The sequence below is a fragment of the Bombus vosnesenskii genome, unplaced genomic scaffold (genome assembly GCF_011952255.1).
Source record: "Bombus vosnesenskii isolate JDL3184/JDL3185 unplaced genomic scaffold, Bvos_JDL3184-5_v1.1 scf7180000013334, whole genome shotgun sequence".
NCBI classification, from domain to species: Eukaryota; Metazoa; Arthropoda; class Insecta; order Hymenoptera; family Apidae; genus Bombus; species Bombus vosnesenskii.
This window is the reverse complement of record NW_022882972.1, coordinates 582737-606092: the sequence shown is the minus strand read 5'-3', so window position 1 is coordinate 606092 and position 23356 is coordinate 582737. Positions and strand designations below refer to the sequence as shown.

Genomic DNA, 23356 nt, shown 5'->3' with positions numbered 1-23356 from the left:
CGTTGAATGTAAGATAAAACAAAACACATTTTGGAATATTCTTTATGTAAAAATATGATTTATTAATACTTTGCTGATTTAGTCAATATCTTTTCTAGGCCATAAGTGCTTCCTAAGTCTCCTTTTAACGAATTTATTACCGTCAAAGAATATAAATCTAAAAAATAACAAATGAAATATGCCAATTAATTATCGATAAAGTAATAATTACATTATTAAATTTATAAATATGAGGTATAATGGATGAGAAAAGAGAATCATCTTATTTTATGTAAACGTCGCAATTACATATGAATCGCCTTAATGTGTCTTTCGCTTAAGGGAATGTTTGTGGTATTGCCGCGTATAACAACATTGTCTAAGTAATTCCTTTAATGTTTAATATATTCAGTATTAATAGCTTTTATTGCTGAAATCGTTACAGAATTGTGCATATATTCTCACGATAAAAATAAGTAATATCAATTAACTATAAAAAGAGAGATCTTAAGGTACGTGAAATAATCTCTCTAATTTATGCGGCTTTAGTATTTTGAAACGCAAGTCTAGTATGAATTCATCATTTTAGGTTACATTTCAACAAATCATCATAATAGGATGTCGACGGATTTTTATATACGATATTATGTAGGTCATAAAGGAAAATTCGGTCATGAATTTCTCGAGTTTGAATTTAGACCTGATGGTAAACTACGATATGCGAATAATTCAAATTACAAGAATGATACAATGATTCGAAAAGAAGCGTATGTACATCAGTGCGTGATGGAAGAACTAAAGAGGATTATTCAAGACTCTGAAATTATGCAGGAGGACGATTCTTTGTGGCCACAACCAGATCGCGTTGGACGGCAAGAATTAGAGATTGTAATTGGCGATGAACATATTTCGTTTACGACTTCAAAAACTGGTTCTTTATTAGACGTAAATCAATCACGGGATCCAGAAGGACTAAGATGCTTTTATTATCTTGTACAAGATTTGAAATGCTTAGTGTTTTCTCTCATTGGACTACACTTTAAAATAAAACCTATATAAATATATATAATTATCATACAATGTATTACAAGTTTAAGTATCTTTAACTACTTCATTGTGTAAGAAAATATATGATAATTTTTAATTAATTTTATGTATTTTATTTAATTGATTGTGATATTAACTCTTATCAGATAAAAGTCACAGATATTTATATATTAAGATACATTAAATAATTTGAGTCATAACTTAGCTGATTATTCATGTTTGTAAATCATTAATCATACTCCTTATTATTTGTACATGAATGCCTGGATGAAAAACTAGTATATAATGTACATTGTATTATAGTAAAAAAAGTATTAATAAAAGATAAAAAGTGATTATAAATAATGCAGACATCTTGTATATGTGATAGTAGAAAGTAAGCACATTGTTCAATGTTGGCCGACTATTATAATTAATCAAAAGAAATCTCATGTAAGTATGTGACTTTTAGGTTATAATTTTCTAACCTAAATATTAAAAATTTAAAGAAATTTTAAAATACATATGTTTCTTAATTAATACAATATTTATCTAAATTGTATTCTGAACAGTAGTTTGTTTTTATTACTCCTATTTTTTAAAACTTTTTTTGCTACAAGATGCGTATTTTTTAACGTTAGAGTAAAACATTAATATCTTACATTTTTTAATTTTATTTAGTATGTTTAAACATTTTAGATGTTTAAATATATTCACAAATACATGTAAAAATTTAGTGCAATCATTTTAAGATAAAAATTATGTTACAAGTATCATCTATTGTAATAGTGATTCATTGTATATGTATTGCAGAAGTAAAATGTCCTCACAAGATACTCAAGCAACCAACTCAAATCATAAGTATTCAGATCGAGTTGTTACAGATTCAGTACACTCACGGTTTCGATCCTCAAACGTATATTGTAATATTTGCAACATGAGTATTATTGGAAATCACTCTGCTATAGAAAAGCATTTTAATAATTCTCATCCTTCTAAGGAATTTTGTTGTTACTGTAAAGGCAAAGTGTTCACTTATGTACAAATGCCTATCGATGATTGTACTCAAAAACCAAAGCAAATTGTTTACCATAAATGTAGTAATAACTCTTGAGTATAATTACTAATTAGAAGTATTTAGGAAAAGAATATAAAGGAATCATTAAAAAAAAATTTATATATTTAAATAAAATATATTATAGAATTATATCACATTAATTTGTGTGATATATAACAGAAAAAACAGTATATACAAGTATATACAACATAAATATACAAGTATGAAAAAATATTTGAAATTACAAAATTTCATAATGACAAGTGCAAAAATATATGATATAATTATCGATCAAATAACATGACAAATAAATAACATTTATGTACCAGTAAGAATTATAAAATTGCAACTTACAAATATTGTTAGAATTTATTCCAAATATAAAAGTACACGTATTTATGCATAATATAAATTTGCTCTCTATACAAGTTGTGATTAAGAACTGTTTGCAGTATTTTTGAAACCATAATTAAGACAGTTATATGATACTAGTAATACTAATAGAGAAAAACGTATAATTTGAGTAATTATATAACAAATAAATATAATGAAATGTAATTAGTTCTGTTAAACTGGTTATCACTCATTCGTGATCAAATAACGAATATGATTCCTTTTACATTTTATAATTGTCTAGTATTGCAGATCATACTCAATGTTATATTCCATTAATGTACCTGTAATGCATATATGTATAGAGTATATTATTTATGTACCCTCATGCATGTAAATATATCCTTTTTTAATTTTCTATCAGCTTCTTGATGAATATAAATACGCGAGCGAATTAAAGGAGTATTTTATATAGAAGTATGTAAGTTATTTATCAGTTTCTTGATCTTTATACTCAAAGATATGTTGCAATAAAGCTTATATAAATAATTAAACTTTATGTGTGCGATATTATTAATAATATTTGCATCCCTATTACTAATGACTGTGAATTGCAATTTGTTTGCTTTAGTACATACAAAATACTATAATAATACAATTATATAATAAATGCGACTTAACGTAGCTGTAATAATCAAACATGTTTTGTGTATCAGTTTTCAATATATAAAAATCTATGATAATGGTTTTATAAAATACTTTTTTAGACTAGATTATCGAACTTTGTGAACTTTCTATTTTGAATATAATCGAAATATCGAATATATTTGAATGCGTCAGAAAATATTTTTAGAATGTTTTTTTTCGAAAAGCGTCTTTGTCCACACATTTTATAGTTATTTTTCTCATTGTATTTTACTAATATGTCACTATTCATTTTCTTGAAACTTATTTTTATCTGCCTTATGTATGTACAAGTTTTTGAAACAAGCTGCTCTTACTTCCTTTTGTTAGTATACAATAAGCAATAGAAATATCTTTTTTCATAATCTGTAAGTAATACATGTCTATCAAATAAAAGTTCGACACATTCTTCACTTATAACAGCATGTACACGTACTTCTCAGAAGTACATCAATAAATATCTTATATACTATATATATCTTATATATTAGTATCATTCTCATTCATTGCATTTAGCGTCTTATTCGATAGAACAATTATTTAAAAATAATTTTAATTTTGTAGGATAATCTGTCATTACACCAGTAGCTCCAAGATCAAAAGCTTTCTTAAATTCTTCTTCTTCATTTAAGACCCAAAAATAGATCTATAAAAACGTATTTAAATATTTTTATATGCTATAAATAAAAATTTTTTCAACATATACTTATTACTAACAGCACTGTTTTTAATCTGAATTATATTTCCAGATTTAAACTAAACAGTCGTTAACTTACATGTATTCCTCGAGTTCTTAAATGATTAAATAAGCACTTCCTCATTAGTAATACATTAATAGTCCTTATAATTATTTTTTCCAAGGGTAAGAATTTTATACTTGGACTTCCTTTGCATCTATAATAATGTAATATTGAGAGAAACTAGATTAGATTCAATACTGAATAAAATGTTTAGAATACCTTAAATAAATGGAAGGTAGAAATATCTCTAAATGTGTTTCCTTTAGAGGTATAAATGGTAATAAACCAGTGTATAAGAAAACTATCAACAGAGTTACACGTCTCATGGAAAATAACAAATTTATATTAGGATTCTGTAGAAAAAATAATTGAAATTAATATCATTATGTTAGTATACAAATATTGTACTATAAAAACTAGGTACCGTCTTATAACATTTCTGTGTTATGTCATCATTAAAGTTTCCCCATACAGTATACTCCTCCCGATTATATTCCTTTATTAAATTAGATACTTTGGTTATAAGTTCATCACTGTTAACTTTAATATCAATATTAATTGGTATATTAGGGAATGCTTCAAATACTTCTTTCAATAAAGCAAATCTTCTATCTTCCTCCTTTTCTGTGCCAATATATTCTACATCTGTTAAACTACAGTTTCTAAATCATTTTATTCAAAAATGTAATTTTTTTAAAAACTGTTTAAGCATACCTGGATCAAAATCTATTGGAAGACGTGGTTTCAATAGAGGTAGATCTTTGTAATTTACTTCTGAAATACTTTTATTTGTGCCTGTACTACGTAAAAGATTATGGTCATGACATACAACTACTTCTCCATCTTTTGTTAAATGACAATCCAATTCTAACATTTGTGTACCAATTGCTACAGCTCTGGAATAAAATTACATTTTCATAAAGTGTTATATGCAGTAACTCATGGAATTATTTGAACACTTACCATAGAAAAGTTTTCTATGTATATTATATGTGTTATATGAAACGTGTTGAAATTTCATTAGTAACATTCATAACAAGACATGGCTATGATAATTGTATTGACAAAATTTGAAACCAATTTAACAATGTAAATAAAAATGACATTTCAAATGTTTTATATAATATACAAAACATAATACATTCATAAAAAGTTTTCATAAGTGTACAAATATTTTTGTGGATTTTTGTATAACCAGAAAAAGTAATTTAGAGAACTATTTTTAGATAAATATCTGTTAATTTAATAATTCTTTGTGCTGCACACTTAAGATGATGAGTAGACTTGTAGACTGTGGATTTTTATGTAATTTCATATTTTTATAAAAAGAATTAAAGAATTGGAACTTAGATAATAATTTGTTTCGCCCACTAAAAATTATGATGAGCACTTTATTTTGAATATTTTACATACTTTTGCATATGACATGTACTGGATTTTTAATGCACATTAAAATTTATCATAAATACATAAAAAACCACAGTCTAGTAGTGAGTAAGAATTTTAACTAACCGTTTAAAAGCATGCATCGTGTTTTCATAGCCTTCACCTGCCCCTGCAAAATTATTTTTTTATTAGTATATATATATATCTTTCCTATGTATGTAATGATCTTAATTATCTAATCACCAAAAATTTCAAAACACACCCCCTCTGTGACTGATATGCTGGCACATAAATTTCACTTGTTTCTTTTTATGTAATAACGTTGGATATTTAAAAAGTATTATTGACGTTAACATATAACCTCCTACCAACGTATACAACAACATTTTATATCTGTCTATTATTTTTTATTCGTGTAGCATATCGGAGCATGTCGCTATTAACATGTAATGTTGTGATTAACATGTAAATGAACGTTTCAAGTGACAAGTCACCAACAGAAGTCAAATGAGAATTCCATAATCAATTTTGCTATATCATAGCCTTTACTGCATACTTGACAATTGCAAACGTTGTAATTATAAAATCCTTTGGGTGAAATTATATGAAAAATTTCCACGTTAGTTATACCTTCCTTTTTTTTAGTTATATATACAAATAAAACTATATATTATCAAATTCTTGTTTCATTCTATTTTTTCATTTAATGAGTATAAAACTAGAAACAAAGTGTAGATTTATTTTTTGTTGAATAAATTCTTGTAAATAGAGGAATCTCTCGTGAAATAGAGAACTTTTGGTACAATTATAAAATTAATTTTAATATTTATATGTTATATTTTCCCAAAAGAAATTGTATTAATATTTAATAGAAATATATTGCGTAATTGACCATCGTTTTGAGTAATTTTTTATTAAAATTTCCACATACATAAAATGATGTAATATCAAATTTCTTTTTTCCCTTATTTCATTATCCAAAGAGTATAGAGAAATTGGACCTATGTGTAATTTTCGTTGAACAAGTTCTTACCGCCGTGATATAGAATTTTCAGAGTAATTATAAATCTCATTTTGATTTCAACTGTTGCATATTTTCTAAAAGGATATTGTATTATTTCGTAGAAAAATATCACGCGATCGATCATCATTACATTAACTTTTAATCAAAATTAATTTCATTTATACAGTATTCTGATTTATGAATTACACTTTTTATAAGTTCTAGTAAGCATAATTATTCTCTTTTTGTATTCTTTCCGTTTTGATTTCTGAAAGATAAGAAATAATAAAAGGGTATGAAGGAAATTATATAGTCATTAAGAAATTCGGAAGCGAAATAAGAGGAATTACAGGTAAATAGGTAATTATATTAACCTGTTGGGCATCTATCTCTCGGAGCTTTTACGAATGCACCTGTCAAACAAGTTTAAAAGCTGCCTTTACAAAAATGTGTTTTCGCCAGCGTCTCTCATTCGTTTAACGAGATGTCGGATTCGAATTCACCGAAAACAGATGCGAGTAGTCCAAGCCTTTCGGGAAACTTACGACAATTTCGATTCCAGAAGAAACAACTGAAACCGTTGAACATGTGTAAGAGTCTATTTATTCACGAATTTCAATTTTTAGGTCAATACAGTCGGTGTCCATCTTTTGTTGTTATGTTATTGAAGAATAATTTCCTATATATGATTATTATATGTTTTTAATCATTATTTTCAATTAATTATAATTTTATTTGAATGTAAAAATTAAGAAATTAGAAAAATACACTTTACACATATTAATTGATAATGACAATGTTATTAATATTTGTATTCCAATGTAACTGTGAGTAAATAATCACAGTGTTTTTATTTAGCGGATGATGACAGTAATTTGATGGGATCTAAGATACAATTTCGGCGTAAGGCAGTCAATGTAATTGAAGACAGTGACAGCGATGCAGGGAGTCCTGTTAAAAAAATAAGCTCTTTAGATCATACAGATAAGGTATATATATATCATATGATAGCTTTATATTACTAATGTTTTATAATAAAGTATTTGCTCAATTATAAAGTGTTGATGATAATGAAATTAATTTTGTTCGAAGTATATGGGTATTTTTTTTATTCTAGTAGCAAATCATCTTATGCTGAATGAGAATTTAATTTTCCATTATTATGTAGGACATATCCAATAACATAAATTGGAATAGTGACGAAGGTGATGAAGATACTAGAAATAGTAGGAAGAGGACTGCTAAAGAACCTTCTAGAACCAATAAGAAAAAAAAACGAAAATTGAATAACGAAGAAGATGTAGACATCGATTCAGATGAAGCAACCTTTAAAGATAAAGTGTTTGATAGGTATGCATCTAGACATTTGGTGTGTGTAGAGATTAATTTTAGCATTTCTTTTCAAATGTTTATAGTGATGAAGATTCAGATATGGAAATATCTAATGAGCTTACAGCTGATAAGAAAGCAGTCTTAGAATTTATGCAAAATGCTCTTATATCAGAATTACTGTTAATGTCTCAATGTTCTCAAAAGAAAGCAAATGCTATCAAAGAAGCAAGGCCATTTGAAGATTGGAGAGACTTAGTTCAAAAGTTCCAGAACAATAAATATCTAGATACAGAGCTTTTGAATTCAGCTCAGGTAAGCAGCTCAAAAAAAAAATTGTAAAATTTTTAGTTTTCATTTGCAATGTTATTAAGATAAATTATATATTACAATGAAACAGGAATTGCTAGCTACCAGACATGCAGTAGAAGCTCTCATGAAGAAATGCCTCCGTTTGTCTACAAATATTGAAAGAGCTGTGGCTGCAAGAGCATCGGCTATCACAAGTCAACCCAAGAGATTATCCTCAAATTTAAAATTAGCTCCATATCAGATGGTTGGATTAAATTGGCTTGCTGTGATGCACACTCAAAATGTTAACGGTATACTTGCGGATGAAATGGGTTTGGGAAAAACAGTGCAAGTAATAGCTTTTCTTACATATTTGAAAGAGGCTGGCCTCAGAGATGAGAAAGATGGACCACATTTAATCGTCGTTCCTAGTTCTACGATGGGTAGATACACATTATAGGTTGCTTTGGCCTATATTATTTTGTTTGTAATCCGTTTTTATTTTATCCTTGTAGAAAATTGGAACAATGAGTTGGAGAGATGGTCGCCCGGTTTGAAAGTTGTACAATATTATGGTTCTCAGGAAGAACGAAAAGAGATGAGATTAGGTTGGCGAAATGGTGATTTGGATGATGTTGACGTATTATTAACTACATATAATTTAATTAGCAGTACACCGGAAGAACGAAGATTGTTTCGTGTTATGCCTATTCATTATGTTGTTTTCGATGAAGCTCATATGTTGAAGAATATGGGTACTATCAGATACGAAAACCTAGTTAGAATTAATGTATGTGTTCCCTCATCGCATTTTTACATAACACTTTTTTACATTTTTTTACATGTACTCTTTTTTACATGAACCAAATTATCGATTATTTCGTAGGCTAAACATCGAATTTTGTTAACGGGTACCCCTTTGCAAAACAATTTATTGGAATTGATGTCGCTTTTAATATTTGTGATGCCTTCACTGTTTGCTGGCAAACAAGCTGATCTGAAGAGTTTATTTTCAAAGAATCCCGTAAGTTCAATATGGTAATAGTAATAGCTAATGATAATAATAATTTTAAAGAAAGTTAAATACTATGTAACAATGAGTATTACATTATAGAAAGTTCCATCAGTTAAGAAAAATAGTGAACAGCCATTGTTTGAACAAGAACAAGTGAAAAATGCGAAGCAAATCATGAGACCGTTTGTGCTTCGCCGATTGAAAGCCGAAGTCCTTCGAGATTTACCAGAAAAAACCGAGCGCGTGATTAAGTGTCCAATGATAGAGAAGCAACGAAAGATGTATACTAATTTAGTTGCTGAATTTTCAGCTGAGGCTGATCAAAGCACTGAGGTTAATGGTATTGGAATGATGATGCAGCTGAGAAAATTAGCTAATCATCCTCTTTTAGTACGAGACTATTACAACGAGTCCAAATTAAAAGTATTTTTGCAGTTACCTTTCTTACATTTATTACGAATGAATTTATAACATGTAATTTTAATAATTCACAATTTTGTGTTAGGTAATATCAAATAGATTAGCAAAGGAACATTCATATAAGCAGAAAAACCCAGATTACGTATTTGAAGATTTACAGTGGATGTCAGATTATCAAATAAATCAATTAACAAGAACGTACAAAAGCTTAGCTGGATTGGGCTTACCTCAAGAACTAATTTCAGAAGCTGGAAAGTTAAAGATATTGGACGAGTTACTACCAAAGCTGAAGGAAGAAGGGCACCGAGTATTAATTTTCAGTCAGTTCACCATGATATTAGATATTTTAGAAGAATATTTAACTATTAGAGGACGAACGTACTTAAGGTTTGTGTTACGTACTTTTTATCTTTTATATTTTTCATTATTATTACTCTTTTACGTGAATATGGAAACAGATTAGATGGAAGCACACCAGTAACAGATAGACAGTATTTAATAAATCAGTATATGGAGGATGAAAGTATATTCATATTTTTACTATCTACGAAAGCTGGAGGCTTGGGGATCAATTTAACTGCTGCCGATACTGTTATAATTCACGATATTGACTTTAATCCTTATAATGATAAGCAAGCGGAGGATCGCTGTCATAGAGTAGGTCAAAAAAGGTATGCTTTTTATCACTAATTTATGTCCTTTGAAAAAATATCAATAAATGTATGCTCTATAAATATATCTGACACTATTTTTAGACCAGTTAGTATAATTAGATTATTAAGCGAAGCTACTATAGAAGAAGGCATATACGAAATAGCTCAAGATAAATTACATCTTGAACAACAGATTACTGGTGAAGAAGGTAAGTGCTATGAATTTTGCCCACTTTATAATCCAATATTAAGCATGGAATTTGTTCACAGAGAATGAAAGCACGGACAAAAAGAGTGTATTAAAGTTACTTAAGATGACGTTAGGGCTGGATCACAATAAATCGTTATCGCTGTCTCCAATGAAGAACGGGAGAACAAGTAATGGGTTATTGGACAATGAAGAAAATTGTCATATAGAATTTTAAAGAATCTTTTGTTTGAACCTATTTTGTATTAGCAGAAAATTTAACATCATTTTTATATACATGATATGTCTTTGTGATTGCACAGAGGATAGAAAGAAAAAAAAAACAGATAAAAAAGGAAATTAAAAGTCAGCCTTGCAGTTATGTACCGTACGTATTTCTTAAATTTAATTATTGCACATTTGAATATGCATACATGATTTTGAGTGACGTTATTTGTAAATTGTGAAACCTTATTGGTACATCGCATATGCGCTGTATTATTCTTCTATTTATATGAGCATATACGTATTTAGATTCATTCGTGACTTTTACATATTTTGTCTGATATGTTTTGATATTTAATGGTATATTTTGTGCGTAAACTTTAAGAGAATCGTTAAGACTGCACAATATTTACTAATAACACAAGTTGATGGTGAATAGCCGAAGAAAATGAATAAAAGAGAAGTTGATGTAAGAAAAAGGGGATATAATGTAAACAGTGTCAGACTAATTGATATTACTGTACACACATTCCTGAATGAAGAACTTGATCTTTGTACAAAATCATTAAAGATATTATACACCTTTCCTTAGACTTAATTTATTATCTTGTAATACACGCGTTAATACTTGAGCGAATTTAACGAAAATCTAGAACTTAGTAAAATTACATAGTTAAACAAATTAAGAATTTACGATCAGATGTTAAAGGTAATAAAATCAAATATTTCAAAATATGGATTTTCAAGATGCTTTGTAGTTATTATAACTGTTAAATTACGCGACTAACTGATTAGAGAATTATCCTTAAACTTAAAGTAATAAATACAATTCATTCATTTACTTTTATTTATCTTTTTTAATTACGAAAATTAAATAATTTACAATTTTTAAGAAGCAATGAGTTATTATAGTCTATATTATAATGTATAAATGATACTTTAATCTTTCTAATCTTGACGCACATTGATCTTTCAAATTACGAAGCTATCGAGTCTTTTTACTTGAAGATCGATTATAACATCCATCATAAATTTTAATACCACTATTAATATAGAGTATTATAGAGTGTCAAAAATGAATTTTATTCTTGTGTATTATTAAATACACAAAAACTCAATTCCAAAAATGTATTGACAATCCTTAAAATACATTCATATTTAATAAATCGATCTTCTTCGAATAGTCTTATAGAATGTAACTGCCCAAATTGTATAGAGGAAGAAAAATTCTTAGGATGTTATAGGTATGCAAATACATTCAGATGCATAGAGATACAAATTATTTAATATTTTTTATACAAGATGTCAAATCGTTGGACAATTTACACATCTGCACAATAATTATATTATCAGGATACGATACAAATATCTTCAAGAAGTCAATAGGTGTCGCAGTAAATCTTGCGTTCATCTAATACCTTTCTATGTCGATAATCTATGACGTACATTGAAAATCGTATACTTCCACGATCGGAATCTACAGTTACACGGGGTATTTGAAAATAATCTATCACGATTATCACAATGTTATTCTACGACTTTGGATTGGTATTGATTTGCAAAAAAGTAACTGCAAAATTAAACTTTGCCTTGTAATTCAAAGCCAAATTTTTGTTCTTATTGCATCGTATTGTACTCATCACGGAGATCAAAGCCTTAAAGGAACCATCGATCGCAACTCAACTTTATTTGTAATGCGTTTACATTTTGCAGTCACATGTAGGAATAGCACCTGTTATCGCACGTACATATGCCAGATGCATCTTTACATATCCTATATCTTCCTTTCTTTTTCTCTTTCTTTTCTTCTCGTTATTTACATTCTATATTTCGGCCAATTTTCTACCCAATATTACGCATTGACTTTAGGCAATAAAAACTATATTTAATCCGATATTCTAATTATTTAACGGATGTAACTCATCTACCCAAACTATGAACGATATCTTTCACGACTCCTAAAAGCCATTTGTGTCAGAACTGGCGAACGAGCAAGCCACAGATGAGAAGCAAGTCTGCATCCTATTCACCATGATCCAATCATTTCATTCAAAAATTGATAGATTGGTTGACTAGTGTGAGATGGAGAATTATCATCGACCGACCTACCAATTTTTTCATCATCTAAATTTAAGGCGCAATTTTGCTCAGAAACTTGGCCGGGATATAGAAATGTGAGTCCGGTTGCTTAGATAGCAAGAAAGGAAGAATAGAAGATATGGGATTTATAATCGTGGTTTTGGGGCATTTACGTGCGACACTAAATGATATTTCCTTTGTATTTGACTGCAAAATGTAAATATTATTATTACATATAAAATAAGTTCGAAAGCTAATGGAACTTTAACATTTTTTTTCCAAGAGGACAGTTGAGTTACGAACCGTGTTCCTCTGAAATTTGTTATCCTCATCAGAAGAATACGATGCAATAAGAAAAATTGTGACCTTGAATTTTAAGACGAGGGCCATTCTTGTGGCTATTTTTTTTTGCAGATCTTTATCGATCCAGAGACGTAGAATAACACTATGATGCTCGTGACAAATCATTCTTTCCTGTGACATTACGTCGATAAGTTTCCATAATTTTGTTACGATTCTATTGCTATTCATCCGGATGAAAACTTTCACTGGGAATTCTGTCATTTGCAATTAGTCTCTTCCATTTATGGACCTACAATTTGGCATATGAGATAATTCTAACTTTTCAAAATTGTATTATTTGAAAATCTTCGGCTGAGACAATTGAAACATCCTTCATTATCAGTGAGAGGTAGAGGTCCGAGTAGTGGAGGATGAAGCTCGTGGTGGGGATGGAGACGCGAAGGATAGAGATAGAGAGGCGAATAAAAGATAGAAAAAGAGGGCGAAAGACAGAAACTAAAGTAATAGAACCGATGCCGAAGCAGAATGAAACCCACGTGGTATCTAACGTCTTGAAACAGTTAAAAATAAAGCACGCATATTTGCAGTAGATTATTAATAAACACATTGGTTGTTCTTCACATTTCTAATAAAGGATACATCGCAGAGGAGAAAGATAAAGAGCATAACGTTTAATTCCCTTATTTCATTGACACGATTGGTCATAGTCGTAAATCTATTCTTTTTTAATTCTTTTCGAAAGATTATCATTGGCCAAATCAGCGATTAACCTCTTCTTTCGTGTTGTATAGCGACAGCATCCAGTTTTATTTATTTTTAAAGCAGTAGTAGGTGGCGTGGGTATCGGGCATCTGATTTGTCAAACTAAAGCTCACCAGGCAACTAACAAAGAAAAATATACAACACATATGTATATGTAGTCTCTGTAGAAGTCGCTCATCAGGCGATAAGATTAAAGGAAATGCCTACCCGGATCTAGCAATTTCACTGTTCTTCTTCTGATATCTTGCGTTCTATTTATTTGGTTTGCGAATCTAAGGAAATAAGAATGAACGAAGGGCGGTTCATTAGAGCACATAATGATCGAGGTTACTTTATGGAACTTGTTATTTAATTGTTCAAGCAGCGCTTGTTGACACATTTATCGAGTGTTTTTCTTGAAAGTTCTAGGACAACGTCGAATAATAATCTCAATATCCATTTTATCCCACAATAACAGTATTCCTAACTTCCACAGATGATTTACGTTCTTTATCCTTATTTTACGATTTATATCCTCGTGTTTATAAATTATTATCGTGTATGGTATGATAAACTGATTAATGATGTTTTAACGTGTACTTATACCTACAGATTATAATTATTTATCATTCGTACTATTATTTATCTTTTGAAACACGCGAAAGGAAAACTTCCATTTAATTGATTTACAACTGCAAGTAAATCATTGTAACTTCCATGATTAACTGATTAATGTCTGCAATCACAAGTAAACGGTCATATATCGTTCGACTCACTGCATAATTAAACCATCCAGATAAACATTGATTCTCTATTAATCTTTCTACGTTACACACAAATCGAATCACCAGGTGCACACATCAATTTTTAATACCATCAGTATTTACGGCGATAAATTTGCGTTACTATCGACCGTGGTTGAATTGAATTAAATTAAATTGTACCGTTTTATCGATGGTAAGACTATAACAAAAATTGCGATAAAAAATTAATTCAAGTATAAAACATGATTGAAGAATTTTTATACTACAATCTTGCTCTTATTTTAACAAACAAACTTCTACTGTTTCAAGAAAATATTTCGTACAAAGTTGAAACGAGGAAATCGCGCACGTCACTAACGATTTTCTCATACTTCGCCCAAACTTGAATCATTTTTTTTTACTAGAAACACACGATTACGATCGACAGAACGCAACAAGATTAGTTCTGCTCTTTTCGTGTCTATGTGACCCAAACCAGATTAGATATTAGACATTCCAATAAAGCATATTATAAAAATATGGATTGTTCTTAAATATTCTTAGTATTCAATATCTGCGTACTCCACGCTTCTTATAAATAAAGTATCCAAAAAAAAAAAAAAAAAAAAAAGAAGGAAGATCTGAGACACGAACGTGAAAAAGAAGCGAGGAGAACAGCAGGGTTAAAGAATCTGAGAAGAGTATCTTCAAGTTCTTTGATTTTTGCCGATGGCTTGTGTTATCGAGCGGGAAAATTCACGGTAATCAATCGTTGGGCGCCTAAAACGTGGCTGCATTAACGTAGCAAAGAATTACGAAAGGTAAAGTGTTTTTTAAGGTAAACCGGCACGTTTCACTTTGTAGATGCCGGTGTTGAGTAGGCTTGGTAAAGGTACATACTCGAGCCGCATCGTCGCTCGTCCGAATCATGCCGTGAGTGACCAGTAAACGAAATGGCAACGAGTACTCTGTGTGCCGTGTACGTGGTATGATGCTATATAAATAATACTTGGCGCGAACCCTGATCAGTCGAGTTGCGGCGGCCGTACCTGTCGCAACACACAATAATGCATCGTACCATAACAAACTGAAACCGGTTGTCCTTTTTCACATCTTTCGCTGCTTCGCGTTCTCATTTACCTTAACCTTGTTCCGTACTTGCGTCGTGCGACTCTTATATATATATATATACACATATATTTCTATTTTATTCTTTTTGACGCACCGCATCCAGGTGATATACTTCGTGTGTCTCTCTTTCCCTCTTTGTCTCTTTACCTTATTTCTCGGTGTGTACAGAAGAAGTGACCCACCAGAATGTCGCACGACAATTTCGGATTTACCTCGAGTACGGTGAGTGACACTATTTATATTTACTTTGCTCTCCTTGCTTATGTTTATCTTGTTTACGTAGGATGCTCGCACTAAATACATCGATTACGCACTGATATGCTTTGTCCTCCACGATATATGGATCGTTCTTTTTTAGCGGGGATTTATATTCAGATTGTATCGATATATAGTATAGGAAATTGTTAAAGGTCGATTAGGCGAATTGGCATTACTTTTAACTATGCCATGTGATGTACATTTTTTCGAGACAATTGATATTTAAATCGTGGGTAGGGATAGAACAGAGATCTGTTATCCGCTGGGTGAATTGGCGGTATGATTCAATTCTTGTTTCATTCGATCCTTTTATCATTTGTATATCTGTGTTAATTAATGTCTAGGTGAGTAGAAATGGACGTATTCGCTATAGATATATTAATATGACACATGTAATTCGATTGTAGTTCGATTACTTTCATTTCAGTTTGGGAAATTTTATTTTTCTATGGAGTATGAAGATTGTTTTCGTCTCGTCAATCTAATTGTTTAAAAATTGTACGATATACTGTGGTCAATATGAGTGACGTGTTTCACGTTTATTTCTTCTCTTCCTCTTTAGTAAAACTTTTCTTTGGGAGAAGAAAATTGGAATACGTTTTACATAACGAAATTTGTCATTTTATAAAATACGAAGAAAATATGTTTGTTGAATTATTTTAAAATTATATAGGTATACTTGTCAGAATTTTCAATCGTAAATAAATACTTTAGGAAAAACGTGATATTTTCATCATAATTTGTCGCTATAATATTTTTCTTCTCCACAAGTATTAAAATTATCGTTCATTAATAAAAACACCATTTATTTTGTATTTCGTTCCAAATATTTTATTATACAATTTTATGATAATTTCTGCAATTTCACGTTCTAATCTATCTCGATTATAATAAAAATTGACTAATTTATGCGCTCCTGCTGTAGTATTTCAAGATTCTGTTTCTTCAAATACATCTAAAATATACAAAAATATGCGAAAGAAGGTTATACAAAAAAAGATTAACATCAATTGAATATTCAAAATTCACCAAATACTGTAGACTTTTTGACGAAATTTTTCATCTTTCACATTCAAACAAGCAATAATACTAACGAAATGTTACTATACATGAAGTTAAAAATGTTTCGTATTAATATAGTATATCGTTAAACAAAATTAGTAAAACTATTAAAATATTCATTATGAGCCACTGCGTATTCGATTCCGCGGTTGCTATTAATCGAATGATCTCGAATATCATCGAAAAGGGAAAGTTCTTGTCTGAATGAAAAATTATCCACATCGAAGGACAATATTGACCAGAACTATGTGACGTCAATGCTCGCAATACGCAGAGGAAATTCGTGATTTAAATTGAAGCAAGTTTTTTATGCTCGAGATCGGATCGAATTCCTCGACAAGTTTTTTTCTCCCGAGATTTCAGTCATTAGGATGTGAAATTCGATTGGAACTGTGAACCGCTTTTGTCGAACGGTCAGTGAAACTGTGTCCTTCGTATCGAGATTACTATACTTTTTTATTCCTTTTTTTTTTGCGAGTTCCAATCTTCTTTTTGCGATTTATTAGATTTGTAGTTCCTGAACGAGAAAAAATTAAATAATTTCAGCCTGAAATCGACCGATCTCATCGTGACTTATAACTTCTTCATTTGCAACAGTTGGTGGTTGATACTATATTGTCGAGGAACCTTTTTTAGTATTACTTTCACTTTCTTTCTATGATTGTAATCGGTTTTACTGTTTGAAGATCGAATTTTTGTTTAAATTATGTCTAAAGATTCCGAATTTATTTGTTATTAATTTAGTAACATTTTGATGTTCTAAAATAAAAAATTACGACTAAGACTAAGAAAGGTTTCTAAATATAAAAAGAATCTTTCTTCTAAAAATGTTGAAAATTTAAGATTTCTTTATCCAAGTAAAATTGTGAATTAATTATTACTTAATTAATTAACCAATTACACGATGTTACCGATATTTCTTCTGATAATAAAAAAGGGAAAAGTTTTTAACTCAAATATTACAAAACAAATGAATACTATTAGACAGACAAAAATGAAATGAATATTATTTATTGATCGGAAATATGCTTATTCACGTTGAACCAATTTCTTCGATTCAACAATTCACGTTATCACAGGTAATCGTTAGGATGATAAGTAAAAATTCGGTAATCCCGTAAATAGATCAGTGAACCTTATCCAAACAGAGGTCGTTACATTGTTGCACACATAGACGCGTGAATAAAAAAATTTATGTTAAGAATCGATAATCCCCGTGTTGATATTGTGGATTTAGGTATTAATGTGAGCAATTGGAATCATTGACAATAAGACGTTTGTGATATTTGAATTCGTTCTAATAACTGTAATATATATATATACATATAATTTGTGGAATTCAAATATCAGGGCACTTTTGCGCAATTCAACCAATATGTAAATAAAATCTTTCAAATTACGAATCATCCGATTATTATACTATTTCGCTTAATACCGTAAAATTCTAATTAATGATAAAAAATTAAATATATGAACACCTAGAGATAGAATAGTTCAAGTAATTTCATAATAAGAAAAATGTCTAATGTTGGAATATATGAAAATTAAAAAAACTGATAATTCGTGTAATTTCGTAATCTGGAAGCTCTTAATGTGAGAAGATCGGGGGCTCGAAAATCGGAAGACATTATCTAAGAATCAAAATTGAGGTTAATCTACGAACCGACAAATGTCATTGTATCATTCCCTCGTTAGAATTTTGCTTACCTCTATCTGATTCATAGCGTGCAAATCGTATACTTGACGTGTCGTTTTCCTTGAAGCGATTCGACAGCTTTTAGCAGGAGAATCGAGGAAAAATGGTTTCTGTCCTCTGGGAATCGACCTTAGTACCGTATCTCTGAGAGAGAAAAAAAATTATTGCCCTCAATAACAATACTGGCCGCGATATCAAATGTTTGTTACACTGATTACTCAGCTCCGTCATTTGGACTTGTTCGTCTTGTTTTCGTAGATCGTATTACCTGATAAGGAGGAGATCGTTCGAATGGAACTTTTTTAGGGAATGTTCCTATGATAATAACAGTTACGTGAGAAACTTAGAAATTTTCTCGCCGAGGTAAAGCAGTTGATCAAACGATTATTACAGATTGCATGTGAATTTTGTCGAGGCGTTAATATTCGATAGTAGGCGTTTTAAACGCAATTTTTCATTCGATTAGGTTCGCTACGACGACGAGAGGACATCAAGTTTCGCCTATCGTAATAATAGTGATTTATTAGAAGAGAAATGAAATTTTGATAGCAAATTTTGAATGCGGATTTTTATGCATTTATGTAAATTTAGAGATAAATAAATTTAGAATAAATAAAAATATACGAAATATCCAAAGTAGGGTAAGACAAAACGAATCTTCACGCAAGTTCCATCTTTTTGGTTGTGCCCACAACTAAATATAAATTTGCATAAAAATTCGCCGTCTAAATATTACCATCGATCATCGATGACACGATTATTATTTGCCAGAATTCAAATATTTGTCTTGGATTTTCTAATGAAAAGTACACACATAGCGACACTATGTCGTTATGAGAGAATAAAAATAAATGATAGCGATTTCAAGTAGAGTCGTGGTCTATTTGCATGCTTCCATTGATCAAAGTTTTATGAACTGAACTTCCAAAGGAATTGACGCCTTAAACTTTAAGTGAAACTTAAGTGAACTTGTTAAAGGTTATACACACAGGAATTGATAGTAGCTATTTACTTCTGTATGTTTGTATATATGTAAGACAATTGAACACCGGATAGGCGGCTAACTCGTTGCTTCATGATCGTTTCTGTAACTATTTTATTGACATTCTTGTCAGATGCGACACATTGATAATTTGTATTCAGTGATCCTTATGAAGAATTGAAATTAACGTTTACATAACAATGTAGCCTGTGCTTCTGTTGCATCGAAATATAATGTATAATTCATGTTACGAATGTGATTCGATGTTATAAAGCTAATAAATTTTATTATGCAGATACTATATATAATAATACTGTTCGTAGATGCTATAATAATTATCATTTCACACAGTATATATTAAATATTAAGTATTTATTAATATTATATTATATTATATTAAATGACAATCCATTAAGGACCAAGCAGAGGGATAAAGCGTAAAAACGAATTCGAAATTCTGAAAATTCAGAACTTTGAAAATTCGAAAGTCTGGTACTTTGGAATTTTGAAGATTCGATGCTGCGTTAATTTAATTTGCCGATATAAATTATTTCAAGTAGTTGAATCGAACCAACAAATCTAACTGCAACCAAGATGTACATATTTAATAGAAGCAGTGATTCTAGAATGACTATGTCTATACGTAACTTTACGCACGTGTAAGAGGAACAGTAAACGATGTATTTATCAATATTCTAAATGATATAACAGTATAACAATATGATTGGCGCCAAGGTAATTATAATAGATATTAACTTAGGTTCCACGAATACCGAAGTATGGCGAAAAGCATTAAAGTTATTTGAAGAGCTTGGTCTATTTATTTCGCCTACCCCACTTAGTTATCGATCTCGAAGTCGATCTATCCGCCAATGAGATTCAAATTACATATTGCGTAGATGTTTCCTAACCTATACCAAGTATGAGCACATGATTGAAAATATTCCGCTAGTTTTCGAACGGATTGATGTTAGTCATGGAAATGTACAAGTAACAAATTTTATCATAGCACTGTCAATATTTGTACATGGCAGCTTCTCGTTTCGTCGATTTAATACATATTTTGTTCTGGTGTAATGTTTGTTTTACATTCAGGAGGTTAGACTCGATGATTTCGTAATGGAGGAATTTATACGCTTATTTTAATTTCAACGAGATGTCTCCAATTATCATTGGATTGCGCAGAAAGAATCGAACCTTTAAGATTCCAAATGCTCAATTACTAGATAACGAATATTTAAACATTTATTTGTAAAAGATTGACAAATGTGCAGGATGCACGTAATATGCAGAAATTCGCAAAATATTCAAAGTAAGTCGCTCATTGTAATATTTAGCGAGTAGAGCACAATTTTTATTTAGTTGTATTTAGTTCTATTTAATATTTAACGGGTGGACTATATTTTTATTTAGTTATTTTTAGTTCCATTTAAAATCTAGCGGATGGATCAAACGTGATTCCATTTAGTTCCATCTAGTCCCAAAAATATAAAATTGCACAAACATCTGCAATCTATTAATTACGATGATTTGTATATAAAATTTCTATATAAAATATAATTACTAATATTAAGGAAAATAATTTCTTTATTGAGAAAGGTTCCCTTATAATCTATTAATTGTTTCATTTTTTATTTCATTCTAGCGTTATGCAATAATTTTTTATACACCGGTTAATGAATTCTATCTGAATAGAAATTCTAAATGATAAGAAAAAGCAATAGGATTAAAATCATTCATTGATAAACAAAGACGACCTTGTATTTGAGAATGTCCTTACATTCCTACACGCTTAATAATTCAATTGTTTTGTGTAAATAACAGGAATTATTATCTACGCGTGATAACAGGTAAAAAGTTTATACGACTCATCTGTCTATGCGCGTGTGTTTATTCGTATTATGATTTCTGTCGCATTATAACAGGATATTAATAAGCTTGAATTTATTTTGGTTTACTTTACGTTGCGAGTTTCACAAGTTCGCTTATTGTAGAATGTAATATTTATTTGATAATTGTTGCGTAATTATCGGAGTACACGGTTTTAAGAGAAAGGAAGGATTGTTTTAAAGGCAAATGTTGATTCTGCGATTAGGCAAATACGTAGTTATTAGCGTGGGTAGTTGATTAGGAATTAACAAGGTGTTCGCATTTAGGTAGCGTATCACGTAGCATACTAAACAGAAGATTTGACGAGAGTTCAACTGAGGCAGTGTATTTAAGCAACGGATTAAATGTAACGAGATCCGATGTTTAATAAATTTTGAAGATTCGATAAGTCGGGTAAGAAAATATGAAAATGTAGAAATTTGAAATTTAAGAATATCGAGAATTTCACATTTCGGGATTTCATAAACTCAAAGGTTTTTATAACTTTGAAAGTTTGATGGTTCGAAAATTTGATTGGTTTAAACGTTCGGTATCGCAAAAATTTGAAAACTAACAAATTCCAAGGCATCAGACTTTAATAACTTGATAATTTAAAGAGCTAATTATGGTCGATGGTCTATTGTACTTAACGTTATTTCTTGAGCCTTATGTGACATATTACACGATCTTCAACAGCACATCGGCGACGATGCAATAAACAAAAATTATTATCAGTAAATTTCTAGTCACGTTTCTGTGAGACGTAAGTATCTTTTTGGCTGAGAATCATCCAATATTCGCGCAGCTTCGAAAGATGTTAATCGATATAGAAATTAATGAGGAACATGTGCGTTTGGCTTCATCGTATTTTCCTAAAAAGGAACGGCGTAACTGGTCGATCAGCAACCGTGAAATAACTTTCTATTTAGTTGGCCAATAAATTCACCTGTTTCCCCGATGCGCGTACGGTTTACACAGTTATTTGCAAAAGGTGCCATCGATAACGTTTTTGTTGGATAATAAGTCGCTTAACTTGTGGCCACATAACTTAAACAAACGGTATCATAAATCAATATGAACTTTCTTTTATCTCATTTTAGATTATATTTCTCAGAACAAGAAAACGTTAGAGTTTTCCTTAATTGTTTCAAAAATTGAAAAATTTAGTACTTTAGCGATGGCGCCGTATGCTATCAAGGATTATTTTATAGATAGACAGATAAATAACTTTATTTTGCTATCTTTCTACCTTGAAAACGTAATTGGCACTTGATTGTTCATACAATATCAATGTACATATACGTCAATACATTTTAGGGATAATTACAATACTTAAAATAATTAACATACACGCGAGCCTTATTCAGCGATTCAAGGATTAGTTTATATTTTAGATTATATGTTTTAGAATCGAATAGACTATTAAAATATTTTTCAAATAACGCTTTAACAACTGATTACTGTGATTAACGTATCTATAAATCAATAGGGATTATTTCATTTTATTCTAGATAATATTTCATAGAACTGCAAAATACTTGAATCTTTTTAAAATAGCATAGGAATCGATAGATGTAGAGTTTCTGAAGTTTGTTATTCTATATAATTCTCAATGTTAAACTGTATGTAATATTTAATTTTAAAGGATAGAATTTTGTAAACTCCAAGTGTAAACGTTTCTTGGAATTCATTAGAGAACATTTCTACTTAACATTCGATATTGAATTAAATAAAAGTATTAAATTTCAAAGACTAAAATTTACAAAACCTTATGTTCAATACTAAATTCCAGAGAAAATTGTTCGGCCCACTAACATACGTATAGATACTAAACGAAATAGCGAGCACCAAGGAAAGTAGAATTGCCCAGAATAGTACGGACACGTAACTTCAATGATCTACACATGTGCAAAAATGTAATACGTAGAAAACGATGTTCCACGTTGCAAAATCAAGCAATTTTTTTAAGTTGCATAAAAAAAGAAACGAAGTGATTCACTCAATGATAAGACATTTAAATTGTTTCAGAAGGAACATTCATTATCGCTCAAAGTTTCCTACAACGAATTATGTCAAGAAACGTACGCTTTATTTTCGTAAACAAGGAAATGTTCTCTGTGAAAAACACGGAAGTCGGTTCTATTCTTTATTCGTAGAATTCTAT

General features: G+C 30.0%; 4 protein-coding genes and 1 long non-coding RNA gene across 9 annotated transcripts in view; 4 read left to right on the top strand and 1 right to left on the bottom strand.

The window, feature by feature from the left end:
• The first annotated feature begins 126 nt into the window (after positions 1-126).
• LOC117235953 (protein mago nashi homolog) lies at positions 127-1371 on the top strand. The gene is made up of 2 exons (XM_033498474.1): positions 127-491; positions 569-1371. Exon 2 carries the CDS (start codon positions 598-600, stop codon positions 1036-1038), a length of 441 nt encoding a protein of 146 aa, XP_033354365.1. The 5' UTR covers positions 127-491; positions 569-597; the 3' UTR covers positions 1039-1371.
• A 1034-nt stretch (positions 1372-2405) lies between these two features.
• On the bottom strand, positions 2406-23264 carry LOC117235950 (lysophospholipase D GDPD1-like). Of its 4 annotated transcripts, XM_033498464.1 has the most exons (9): positions 23254-23264; positions 21276-21280; positions 5468-5646; positions 5332-5374; positions 4534-4715; positions 4244-4464; positions 4039-4172; positions 3856-3973; positions 2406-3725 (listed from the first exon to the last, which is right to left on the bottom strand). In XM_033498464.1, exons 3-9 carry the CDS (start codon positions 5589-5591, stop codon positions 3600-3602), a joined length of 948 nt encoding a protein of 315 aa, XP_033354355.1. In that variant the 5' UTR covers positions 5592-5646; positions 21276-21280; positions 23254-23264; the 3' UTR covers positions 2406-3599. The 4 variants fall into 4 exon arrangements, with proteins under 4 accessions (XP_033354355.1, XP_033354358.1, XP_033354354.1 ...); XM_033498467.1 differs by lacking the exons at positions 5468-5646; positions 21276-21280; positions 23254-23264 and adding an exon at positions 6583-6719; XM_033498463.1 differs by lacking the exons at positions 21276-21280; positions 23254-23264 and having other exon boundaries at positions 5468-5821.
• Positions 6167-10914, top strand: LOC117235943 (SWI/SNF-related matrix-associated actin-dependent regulator of chromatin subfamily A containing DEAD/H box 1 homolog). Of its 2 annotated transcripts, none has more exons than XM_033498449.1 (13): positions 6167-6568; positions 6671-6798; positions 7067-7197; positions 7377-7558; positions 7624-7852; positions 7938-8271; positions 8344-8618; positions 8715-8852; positions 8943-9266; positions 9349-9650; positions 9722-9934; positions 10019-10125; positions 10187-10341. In XM_033498449.1, exons 2-13 carry the CDS (start codon positions 6693-6695, stop codon positions 10339-10341), a joined length of 2496 nt encoding a protein of 831 aa, XP_033354340.1. In that variant the 5' UTR covers positions 6167-6568; positions 6671-6692. The 2 variants fall into 2 exon arrangements, with proteins under 2 accessions (XP_033354340.1, XP_033354341.1); XM_033498450.1 differs by having other exon boundaries at positions 6168-6560; positions 10187-10914.
• LOC117235945 (proton-coupled amino acid transporter-like protein CG1139) overlaps positions 15204-23356 on the top strand; it is a 39396-nt gene continuing 31243 nt past the window's right edge. The window contains exon 1 of the mRNA XM_033498453.1: positions 15204-15547. Coding sequence (XP_033354344.1) covers positions 15512-15547 — 36 coding nt within the window. The 5' untranslated portion in view covers positions 15204-15511. The remainder of the gene's footprint in view (positions 15548-23356) is intronic.
• LOC117235957 lies at positions 15718-16322 on the top strand. The gene is made up of 2 exons (XR_004493753.1): positions 15718-15927; positions 16011-16322. It is a non-coding gene; the product is annotated as an uncharacterized LOC117235957 (long non-coding RNA).